General features: G+C 44.8%; 1 protein-coding gene across 1 annotated transcript in view; it reads right to left on the bottom strand.

The window, feature by feature from the left end:
• Positions 1-6,624: 6,624 nt before the first annotated feature.
• TOPAZ1 (testis and ovary specific TOPAZ 1) overlaps positions 6,625-12,801 on the bottom strand; it is a gene marked incomplete at both ends in the record, with an annotated part of 41,285 nt that continues 35,108 nt past the window's right edge. The window contains 3 exons of the mRNA XM_079538485.1: positions 6,625-6,838; positions 7,929-8,112; positions 8,670-8,873. Of these exons, the coding sequence (XP_079394611.1) occupies positions 6,625-6,838; positions 7,929-8,112; positions 8,670-8,873 (602 nt within the window). The remainder of the gene's footprint in view (positions 6,839-7,928; positions 8,113-8,669; positions 8,874-12,801) is intronic.

Here is a 12,801-nt window from a genome sequence, read left to right as displayed (position 1 = left end):
AGCGGCTCAGGAATCGTTCCGTATCTCAAAGCTCCGCGCTCTTACGCAGTTCCACCTTTCCCCCCCCCACCCGCCTCACCTACACGCCAGCTCCCAGAAAACAAGTCACCGATCGCGCTGCGGACCTTCTGCCCAAGCCTTCGCCAACCCGACGCCGCGCTGCCGCTTCCATACCGCGAGCACGGCGGTGAATCGGGCCGTTTACCCGTGCCGGATTCTCGCGGCAGCACGACGGAGAACCACGCGTCAACAAAAGAGGCGACCGCGTTCGGAGTGCGGATTCTAGCGGTGCTCGCCGAGGAAAGGAGGCTACGGCAACCCGACCGCCGGCGTTTTTCGGAGCTCCGACGGCGCGGCCGAAGGTTCGGCCGCCACCGAGCGCGTCAGGACGGCCACGGGGCGCAGCCCCCCGGCGGCAGCGCGCCGCTCGCAACGAAGACGGCACCTCCGGGCGCTGCGCCGTCAGAGCACGCGGCGACGCGACGGACAGAAGCGAGCCCCGCCGCTCCGGGCCCGCCGAGCGGCCCTCTCCCGCGCAGAGGACGCCGAGCCCCGAGCCGCAGCCCCGCTCACCGCCGCGGCCGGACGGCTCCGCCGCCCTCCTCCCGCCGCCCGCCGGGGCTCGGCCCCCATCGCCCGGCGCCGCCCGCGGCCCCGGAAGAGGTGGCTGAGGGCGGGGCGCGGCGGCGGCAGCGGGCGAGGGGATTCCCGCCGCGGGAGGGGTCGGTGCGCGCATGCGCCCTCGTTCCACCGCTCGCCTCCGTCCTCTTGCGCCGCGAGGGCGGTCGCGCAGGCGCGGCTGTAGTTCCCCCAGGGCTGTGGGGGAGCGGGCGCTGCGGTCCGCCGCCTGCCCTCCCAAAAGCGGCGCGGGAAGGGCTGGCCGCGGGTACCGCCACAGGGGGTGTTAGCGCATACCTGACAGTAACCTACAGCCTTCGGGACTTTACATGCGCAAAACCTGACGTTTAAGTGAACACGCTAACCCCTCTCCCTCCCCCTTTTTTTTTCTTCTATTTTTTAATTCTACAGAAATAATTATGGTGTTGCTACTGGTGTTGAGCATTTTCACAAAATGCTTTAATTCTGGGTGAGGTGAAACACACAGAAGAGCCACTGGTTTCATGCCTGACCCATTAAAAGCAGCAACTGCTCCCATAAACCTGAGTAACAATCCTGCATCCGTTCCTCCCCCGTTTCATCCCATCACAGATATGCAGCCTTTTACCTCGCAGCATGCCTACAGCTGTTACGCTTTCCCTTGGAAGTGTTCAAGAACCGTGTGGATTTGGCACCCAGGGACGTGGTTCAGTTTACAACATATCTTGTTTTAGTCAGCCTAAGCCGTGGCACTGATCTGACCAACAGACCTTCTTAACACCCATGTTTGGCTTTAGCAACCGAAACTCTTAGTCCCTGTTTCTTAACCTCTTACAGTCCCCAACTGACTGCAACAAACTCTTCACCTTTGCATTTTTTAGTTACTCTTCTGCTCTCATTCATGCTTCCAGAGAGGTGATGCACAACTGCCTGAACACTGCCAGCAAAAAGCTGTCCTCAGGAGATGAGAGGTGGCTGCCCTGCCCTGCAGGGAGACCTGAATGAGAGCCACCTGAGCAGCAGTTCTGGAAAGACGTTTGAGTAACGAACCTTCTGCATTCTCACGTCCTTTTATCTACTGATTATTTTATTTACTTAACAGCTCTGGAAATCAAACGTTCGAACAAAATACCTTTTCAGTTGTCGTGTCCTTGTAGTCATTCATTCCATGGTGAAATCTCAGATTGGATCTGTATCTCTCAAAAGGAAGTAGAAGCAATGGTTCTAACGTCAGTTTAATGGTTTTCTGTAAGAACCAATCTCCAGATTGTTAGCTTAGGAGTAACACAAACTCCAAAGCATTGTTTCCTTCTAGTGTTGAATGCTTTTCTCTAAAAAAATCCCCACAGAAAATATGTAACTATTTTCATACAACGTGGATCATAAATTAAAGGACTAGTAAGCTTTAAAAAGCACACTGCTACACAAACTTCTTTTGACCCTCCAAATTCTCTACCTGCACACTGTAACAGGATCTTACTGTTGGGGAAAGATGGGGAAAAAGATCTATTGCTGCAGAGTAGAACAAAGAGAGATTAACTGTTGGGGAGCGTAGCTATCTGCATACAACCCATTGCATTTCTGAGCAGAAGAGGCTAAAAAGAGGACTGACAAGGCTTAGGAACTATCTGTAGCTTGGTGAAGCTTTAAATCAACAGTCTCACAACCCTTGGGGGATTTGCATAATTTTCATAATGTGAAGCATGTTTTTGCCTCCCAATTGAAGCCACTGGTTATATAAGCAAATTGGTTGCATAATTATGCAGATGGAAAAATAAATTTAATTGATTCAATAGAAAAGCGTGCTCTTCATTTGTTTGTTTCACCTGGGATTTCTTTAAACTCAGGAAGGGAAAATATAAATTGGGAGAGATAAGCAGCAGCTGACGCTGCCAGATTCCTGCTCCATTGTGCAGGTCCAGGACAACGACCTTCTCCCATCCTTCTGAGTACATGGATGAACTCCTACTTTTAGCCCAAAGTCTCACCATTTATTATGAACACTGCCACCAGATTCAGTGGGACCAGCACTACGGCTTTATCTATAACTCGTTCTCCTTTGTGGGTTTGACTTGCCTGTTCTTCACGACACATCTCTGCAGGAACAGAGTCCAGGCGTGTATGCCTGTCAGCAGAAAGGCTGTGGGTCCATAAAAACAAAGGAGTACTCTATACATTCAAATGATTTCTATCAAGTGATATACACATTTCTGTGTGGAAAGCGTGGTTTTCAAAAGATATCATTAACATGGGAAAGTGTATTTGACTGGCTCTCTACTCCTACCAGAAGGAAATTTTAACCACTGTGATAAAGTAGCTACAGACAGAGCCTTTTTCTCATTGCCCCCTTATTTCTGTCCTGATCCTCAGCCGGAACATAGTCAAAAAGTGGTATCGACTTCTCCAGTCCCATTTCACCCAATGGCACAGAAGCTCTGAGGCCAGCAGTGCCACTATCACGTTTTGATCAGGTCATTTCAGAAGAGTTATGCACAACAGGTAAGACTGCAAAATGTAGACTTGAGATGTGCAACAAAGCAGATGAGGATGCAAAATACATCCAGAGAATGTGAAGGCATAAAAATGTGAATTAGCAATAGCTCTGCCTACACATAGGCATATTTTCCTAAGCTGAGGAATACTGCATTAATATTTTGGTAATTAATGTGTGATCACAATATCTGAGAAATTTCAATTTAATGTTCCTCCTCATGTAGAAGTCTCACTAACACACTATTAGTATTCAGCAGTGAGCTGAGCACAGCACATAGGTCTGTCCTTTATATCCTCCGCTCCAGTCTGCAGTTAGAACTGGAAGCTGGCCATACCCACAGCTGGGAGCTTCAGCCCAATTTATTCATGAGCATTTGCTACATTATGTGCTATCGAATGGCAAAAAACTGCATAGTCTGACTGATTTCACACATTCCTAACTTCCTCACACAGCATATCATACTCCAGATCCTTGTAGTAGCTATTAAACTCTTCACTACTACATTGCCATTGGCTAATCTCTGGCATACCTATGAATATTAATTACAGGGATATGAATGGAATTAAATATCTCAATGACAATACTGATTCACAGACATTTTGGATATTTCACACAAAGATTAAAACATTTATTAACATCTTAACAACTCCTCCAAAATGACCCTCCCTCCCCTCTTCTTCTACAATATGAAACATCGTATAAACCAACAAGTTTCTATTTCCAACTTCTCGCTTCTTCCACCAAAGATGTGGGTTTTGAAATATCCTCAAAACTATCAATGCTTTGAAACAAAATTGTTCCAAGTCTTCCAAACGACATTATTCTGTTTTAGTCGTAAGAAACTGTCCATACCTGCAAAAGTAATAGTTCCAAAAATATACACTGTAATCAGTGAAAACTGAAGAAAGATTTTCACAGAGAAAGAAAGACATTTCTCATGTTTTCACTAAAAAAGCAGTGCAGAAGCACAGCTTTTCTAGATGTAGATACTAAGTGCAGCATAGGATTTTCTTCCCAAATTTTTCTCTCTCCATCTTCAAACAAGCGTACATCTTGTCTCCTACATGGGGGAAAAAATCTAATAAAGCAGTTGCTTTATTTCTAACACAGAGGTTCTTTCATCTACTAAGAAAGTAACTTATACCTGGGGAAAAGAAAAGACATGGGTACTGTCTATAGTAGCTCACTTGGCAAAACTGTATCATTTTCGTTGTAAATAACTTTATCCTTTGGAACATTTCCTCATCCTTTCAGGCCTGTTTCCATTCCGCACTGGAGTTTTCCTCACCCACTAATTTAGCAATGGAGTTTCTGCTGCCAAAATGCTACTGAGAATGTTGATCAATAAACCTTTCTGAAGTTCTTATACACATCAAAAAGACCAGATATGTCCAGTATTCCAAGTGGAATCAAAAAGTGTGAAGTATAAGCCTTACAGTAAACCTCTTTACATTGCCTACTTGTTTATCTTGGTGACAGAGAAAAAAACAGTCCTGACAGAAAGCTGGATTCTGATGCATCAGTTACATCTTCTTAACTTCTGAGCAATGATGAGGGGAGCTCGCTTTGCCTGTTAATATAAGACATGACTGAGATTGCATCACATCAGCTGAAGATGATACTCAGAAGATGGAGACAAAACACTGCATAAACTTTCCACAGTTCCAAGCTAAGCTACAACGTCAATGACTAACCTCCGAAATACAGAAGAACTTTTTTTTTCCTTTTTTTCTTTTTTTCCTGGGGATGATCTAAACAAAAATTCAGGGTTACTTATAACGAAAAAATAATGCGGTCTCTAAAACATCACAAGCTTTGAATTTGTAAGGATTACTAAGAGTATTTTGTCCTTCTGCATCTCTCAAACATAGTATTGGTCACATCTGGCACTACTTACAGAAATGGGGGATTTAGCTGAGGTTCAGATAGTTTCTGTCTAATTCCAAGCAGGATTAAGCTACAAAGGACTTCACAAAACAGAAATTAGCAGAAATGACTTCGTTTCTCACTGTTGACTACACTGCTTGTTTAGTTTGTTGAAATCACCAAATGGCAGAACTCAAAGACTATTTGAATTAAGTGTCAATTGTTCCTCAACAGAAATTTAGAGGTATGAGGCTTTCAAGAAATGTCATCTGATTGTTAGCACTGAATCTAACTTTTTGTTTTAAGAAGGAAGGCAAGTAAGATCTCTGCAAAAGAAGAATATGCTATCAAAGCTCTCTCCTCCAAACAAAAATACATCAACACCACTCCAAAATCCTCAACAACCATCCTGCACAAAGATCATGATGACTTCCACAATTCAGACAAAGGACACCTGCATTAATGCTGCTAGAACTGAGAAGAGACTCATGCTGCCTCAAAGGAGGGGAAGACTTCTAAAGCACTGTGGGCTTAATGCCATCATGCTGTCACTTAGGATAGAACAGGCTTCAAAAACCTGTAAGCTTCCATATGAAAACAAGCAGAAGTTCTCAGCACAAAAGATCTCCAACGGGGATGGAAAGCAGACCAAAAGCTGTACTGTCGTGTTTGTGAAATTCGATTCTGGACACTACAAAAGTGGAAAGCTTGGACAAATTTCAGCTTTAACAAAAGTGCCATCAATTTGCCATTTAGTCCTTTTTATGAGGTTGCATTAGTAAATGAAGTCTGACTGAAACAATTCATGTCCTAGGTATGATTCAGGAATTACAGGTGGAAAAATGAGCTCCTGGAGTAACAGGAATGCCAGAACCAGCTTGCTAGAAGCCTCCATCTCATCATACAGTTGGCAAAAACTAAAAAATGGTAAAATTAGTTGTCAGAGGTGAAGGCAAAAAAACACTTGCCTCTAAGAGCACCATCAAGGGAGAAGTGAGTTTTCTTTTTCAGTGAAAGGGCACAGCTATACAAATGGGAAGCCAAACAGATGCTATTATCAAGACACAACTAAATCTTCAGCTAAAAGCAACTCACGTAGACTCACCGTTCTGCAAAAGAAAGGTATCCTAAGTCAGGCATGTCTAATGTGGTAAATGATTTTCAGGTCATTTCATTTTCACTACTTTTTAATGGGCTTTTGGAATAAGACATTGAAGGTCTACGGGGCACATGGATGGGACAACATCCTCACAAAACCATATAAACAAAAGAAAAGAAAACATATTGTTTCTACAAACTATGAAGCAATGTGGAAAACCCTCCACTTAATAGAAGTAGAAACACTCGACCAAAGTCTGAGAATCTCCATAAAAAAGGAGAGTGAAGGTTCTAAAGATACAGCTTTTTCATCATCCAGTGATGCCATCAAAAACATCTATGTAAACTGGTATCACAATCCAGACAGCTGGGAAAAAAAATTACTCTCTGTCCTACTGTCTGCATTATCATAAATACAAGTATTTAAAAATACAACTGAGTTTTGAAGCCTTGCTCTAAGTTGGTAAGGCACAGTCTGAACACAGTGGTAACTGCCTTTAGAATTTTTTATTATTTTTAACAATGATTGCTTTAAGCACTAACCCTCAAAAGACTCTAGCAATTAACGACTACTGAAACAGCCAGACCTTCCCTGCCCATTTCATATTCTCCTTAAGCCATTTTAGAGCAGATGTGAGCTCCAAGCTGTACACTTCTTCCATATTAACGTTCACTGTCATATGCCGAAGAAAAAGCTTTGGATCAGATGTACGAGCAGCCTGGATGAGTTTCTCCCTTCCTGCTTGATAGTCACTGCTATTCTTAACTGCCTGGTCTTCACATCTGAAAGTGAATTTTCACAAATACAAAATCATACAACATGCACATCCAATGCCTCATGCTTTATATTGGCAACAAGATTACAAAATCATTACAATAATGCTTTGTGTTCTCTGCACTTGTTACAGATGCTAATTTCTAGACAATTTTTAGCTGATTATTCTTAAGAATTTAGACAGTGAGGAGAAGTCATCTTTTTAACATATTTTTCAGTACTGAAATGTAAAGAACTTAATGCCAGTGCAGAGCAGGTCTGCAATTTCCACATCTCGTGTAAAAATGCTCGACTCTGGGCTGGCAAATGCAGTAAAAGAAAATAAAACATTTTATGAACTTGAAATTGCCAGTATTTACGTAACATGCATCACTCATGTTTAGCATGTGATCATCTCTGGAATAAAGATGTGCTAAGCGACATGCCTATGGTTCCGAAAGAGTACAACTTATTCATTAAGCAAAAAAGCAAAGGTAAAATAACAATAATGCTGAGTCAACCAATCTCATAAAATAAGTTGTAGGTACAGCCCCAACAAGAGTGCTTCGTGGTTTATGGACAAGAGGTAAAAGTAACAAAATAATTTTTTATCTAATGGTACTCAATCTTGCAGGGAGGGGAAATAAAAAAATACACTGAACTTTCATATTGTTATATTCCCTAGAAGAAGAATAAATTAAAATGGCGTCGTGTACTTCCCAAAGAACTGCCAAAAAATGTTACGTTTGCTTTATTAATGGAGTTAGCTTTTTGACCGTGCCCTTCCCCAGATGTATTTAACTACAATACCAGGATTCAGGTACTGAGCTATGAACCTACGCTGATTTTGAACACGCAGTAGTACACTGGTAATACATACATCATACTCAGATAGGAAACACAGGCCAGTATTACTCTGGAACAACTGTTTTTCTGCTACATATATAGAAAACAAAACTGAAAACATGGACTGTTCTTCCACCAGTTTTGAAACAAAGGATTCAAAGAAGTTGAGAAACAAGGATTCTCTTTCTCAACCAGTAGAAAATAACATGTCTTGTTAATTACATCTTCACACAGATGAGTACAAATAAAGAAGGTACATATCTGACAACATACCTTTTCAGTATTATTTGAAAAGTCTGAGTAGTAGCTCCTGGACTTTGAATAGCACTGGCATTTGAAACGAGGAATAATTCAATGGCCAACAGCATCTCAACCTCAGACACATAAAAAGGAATGGGCAATATTTTGTGACGCAGATTTCCCTGCAGTGGTGGGTAGCAACCCAATGATAAAGCAGCTGAGAATAAAGGCAGAAATGTAAGAAATTAGGATTACCAATACTGAGCATGGATCTGTTTTCTTCCTTACGTGGCTAAGAATGTGGGGGAAAAAAAACACAAAATCTTAAAGGATTTTACTGTTTCATCTGTGAAATGGCCTGTTTTGAGAAGACAACAGCAAGTATTTCCTCATAACAATCACTGTTGTAAATGTTACCTTTAACAATGATTAGCAATAATTCAAGCTTCAAATATATAGTATAAGTATAGGTAGATCTAGTCTGCCTAGATGAAAATGTGAAGATGATGGACATCTTAAACATTCCAAGGTTCACATTTTGAAATTCTGAAATCGATCATTTAATTTAACTACAAGTACCTTTATTTTGTGCCAAGTAGTATTCACTGACTTGTATTTCCCAAAACTCATTCTGGTTACAAATAAATTCCCGATGGTGACACAAAATGCTGTTTTCTCCTTACAACAAATACTCTCACCCACTTCGCCCCAACAGACTGAGCTGTTAACGTTGCCCAAAGAATACCAGAGAAGCATGTCTGAAAAGCAACTTACTTTTGTAGTAGGTTCGAGCTTTACTCCACAAACAACTTCTTCCCAAGCCTGTGATTAATCCTCTAAGTAAGAAAAAATCAACGGCAATATTTTTTGAAAGCATGAAGTCTACTGCAGAAGACAAGACCCCAAGGTTCTTGCTCTCATAACAGGCACTTAACAGCTTGTTAAAAACATGGCTGTATTGAGAAACATCTACAGTATCTGAAATGAAATGAAGAATAGTTACCAGTGAATTCAAATACAATCCAAGCCTACTTGCAGAATCACTTCTCAATGCTGGGCATCAGCCCTCAAACCAAGCATTTTGCAAAGTGGAAAAGGCTGAGAAAACATACGGTAACACGAGTCATAGAACAGCTGGGGTTGGAAGGGACCTCAAGGATCTTTTGCCTTGGGAAGAGATGTGCTCCAGCCCTCTGATCATCTTTGCCGCCCTCTTCTGGACCCTCTCCAACAGCTCCCTCTCTTTCTTGAACTGGGGGCTGCAGACGTGGACACAGTACTCCAGATGGGGAGTAACAAGGGCAGGGTAGAGAGGGACAGTCGCCTCCCTGTCCTGCTGGCCACCCCTCTTCTCATGAAGCCTAGGAAACAAGCTGCAAAAGCACACTGCTGGCTCGTGTTCACTTGTTCAACACCAAGAAAGACTAGATGTCAAGATACCAAGATATCTAGAAAGACTAGATAAAACGGCTGAGAAGCAAGATGGGCTGCTGGAGGAACCATCTGTACTGATTAATTGGGTAAAAGCTGTGGTGCAATCAGAAACACCTGATGAAGATCACTTCGTTAATACCTGGAATTTTGTTCTTGTTTTAGAGAACACATCCACATGTGAACATTGTTTCAAACAAAGCACAGGAGAACAGCTAAATGGGAAAATTACTAGCAGTGAATGGGCAGGGATTTTACCAAGGACATCAGAAGCCTCCAGTTAGGCAGAGGAGGGCTATGAGATATCGCACTGAACCGGGGGTAAATTACTAGAGCAAAAGATCAACACATCCAAACCAGAGAGAGAGCTCCACAATGCCTCAGGAAGGGGACAGTTTCTTTTGACACTGAAAACCCTGACACAAAACTTACTCGGGCTAGACAAGATGGGGGCAGTTAGGGCAATTAGAGACGGGTGGGACGAGGCACCAGGTTGCCCCTGGCGACAGCACAGTGCTGTCACGCCGGGGTCCTGGCCACAGCAACCAGCCCACCCAAACCAACGCACACCTCTTCCCTGCTTGCCCTTGTAAGGCTCTGCAGGTGAAGAGGATGGACAAAAAGCCAGTTTTGCTGCTGCTGCTTCACTTCAGTACAGCAAACACCTGCCCAGCAAAGTGCAGAGAGTGGACACCAGCCTGTGGCACCCCTCACAATGAGAAACATGGCTCACAACGCTGGTGGCATGTGACACTTTATGGGGCTAGACAAGATGAAGGCAGTTAGGGCAGTTAGAGACGGGTGGGATGAGGCACCGGGTTGCCCCTGGCAACAGCCCACCCAAACCAACACACACCTCTTCCCTGCTTGCTCTGGCAAGGCTCTGCAGGTGAACAGGCCAGCTTAGCTGCAGCCGCTTGGCCCCACAATTGCTAATATTCGGCTTCAGGACAGCAGGAAAGTGCAGCAAGCGGACCACAGCCTGTGGCAGCCTTTACAATGAGAAACACGGCTCACCACGCTGGTGGCACCGCACCAACATCCAGCACCCAGCACGATGAGATCAACGAGCTGTGCATGCGGATCATGCGGCTCTGCCTTAACACCAAGCAGGTAAATACCAAGGACTGTGTGTCCAATGTTTGAATGCGCCAGCACCCAGTTTCTAACAGATCACTGTATCACTTTATCTTACCAGAGGCTGGTACACGATAGAGGAAGCGACCTCTCCGCTCACTGCCACGCTCTTTCACCCTGGTGTCTATCAGGTTATTTCAGAAATGAGTCCTAATGCCTGACACAGCTCTTTCTAGGATGCCATGCTGCCCAGGACTTTCCTCTCAAGACCCAGGACAGTGTTTTGGGCAGCAGCACGGGGCACCGGATATGTTTCCAGACAACAGGTGGCTGCTTCCACCATTCTAAGTACATGGCACTTGTCGTGGCAGGTTTGTGAGAGTGTGACATCATTAACCCACACCAGGCCTTCCCTGGTTTCTATTTCAGCCATTGTCCTCCATACCGGAGAAGCGTTATCCACCTGGATTCCTTTACTGAAGCACACATTTCATACTCATATTCGTATTCTGTGCAATAGTGTCCATGGTCAAGTCTACCCCTTCATCTCGAGCCCACCTATACACCGCATCTCCTCCTTGGTGGTCTGAGGTGTCCATGGGCCCACCGGGCTAAAAGTAATTCACCTTTCTGTTGCCAGTTCAGATCTACCCAAGCCATAGCAATCCTAGCAGCCCAACCCATCAGCTGCTTATTTCTATGCTCCTCAGCGGCACAACTCTTGGGTACAACGCTGCCTGCTGTTGACCACTAGGGCCTTACATTCTACTCTATGATTCTATGATTCCAGGCTCCAGAGGGAAAAGAGCACTCAAAAGAGAAATGCTATGTAAAGAGCCCTTCTATCTACAAAAAAGCAGATTGGCCACCAGGACATATCAGCCAACATCCACATCCACCTCTGGATGTGAAGTGTAAGCACGACGGTGAGAGACTGCAGAACCAAGGCAGCTGAGGGGAGAATCTTGCACACAGATGGCAGGATGAATTCATGCCAGAGGACAAGAAGATGTGCAGAGCTTTGCTTGTACCACTGGCATCTCAGCTCACAAAAAGCCCTTCATACAACAGCACAAGTGGGGAAAAAGCAGACTCAGCTGAGCTGTGCTCCAGCCCTGAGTTTGGCTGAGCAGCAAACTCAAGAAAGCTGCAAGTCAGATGGCCTCAACACAGGCAAAGAGAAGTGCCAACCCAAACCTCTGCTGCAAAAACAGGCTGAGGCTGAGAAACCATCAGACAAACAGAAGTGTAAAACAAAACATCTGGATGTGCAGGGGAGAAGAAAGAGATCATTCCTAGCAATGGACGACCCCTTTGACATCGAAGACACCGAAGATATGCTTGCGCTGCCACAAAAATTGATGAAGCAAGCAGAGCCCACTTTCCATCGTGGCTCCTTGCCTGCCAAAGTTTGCCAGCAGAAGCAGCTTTGGAACCTTCCCTCTCTACATACACGCAGGACACCAGCCGTGGTAGACCACAGCAGCACAAATATTTCTCTTCCACAGGCCACTTGTGGCCCATCCACCACTTGGGAGTTCTGAAACACAGCAGCATTTCACCTCTTCCTATCAAAGAAAACACAACACTGAAGCAAAGAAAGACAGAAAGACAGTTGTAACAAAGGATGGACTGGAAGCCGGGACTTCACATTGCAGTCCAACTTTGGATGACCAGAGAATTACTAGCATCGAATGGGAAGGGATTTTACCAAGGAAATCAGAAGCCTCCTGTTAGGCAGAGGTGGGCTATGAGATATCGCACTGAACCGGGGGTAAATTACAAGAGCAAAAGATCAACACATCCAAACCAGAGACAGAGCTCCTCACTGACTCAGCAAGGGGGGACAAATTTATTAGGACAGATCCTTTTGACACTGTAAACCCTGACACAAAACTCCTACTGTTGTGGTTTGGTGATTTTTTGATGTCAGTATTCCACATCAGAACATCACGTGGACCAGGGGGAGTTAAAGAGTTAAAGTTCTGATCCCATTTACTGCCTCCTATGGGCAGTTTGAGTATCCTGAGGAGAGGGGAGGGGCGGCATCCCCGCAGGACCTGGCGGGAAGAGGAAGCGAGGCGAAGCTCCGGAGGACCCCAGGGTCCGCCTCTCCTTCCTGCCCCGGCTCAGCCGTCTCAGCTCGCCGCGGAGCAAAGCACGTGCTTTCCCTCGCACCGCCGTGGTTTGACTCGCACTTTGCATACTCTCGTCTCTCTCATGTTGTTCGATTTGGTTACATTCAATAAATTATCGTTCCTCCTCAGATCGCTGCCGTTGTGTTTTCGCTTCGTTAAAACTATCTGCTAGCTCTCTGCCCTTCCCCCTCTCCCGGAGCGCACGCGGCAAGCCGTTAGTACGGCTACGTTGTTTTCTCCTTTCCCCGGGGCCTGTGCCC

Source organism: Tetrao urogallus (assembly GCF_951394365.1).
Source record: "Tetrao urogallus genome assembly, chromosome: 7".
In the NCBI taxonomy this organism is placed as follows: domain Eukaryota; kingdom Metazoa; phylum Chordata; class Aves; order Galliformes; family Phasianidae; genus Tetrao; species Tetrao urogallus.
The sequence above is the reverse complement of the archived record's forward strand: the minus strand, read 5'-3'. Positions and strand labels throughout refer to the sequence as shown.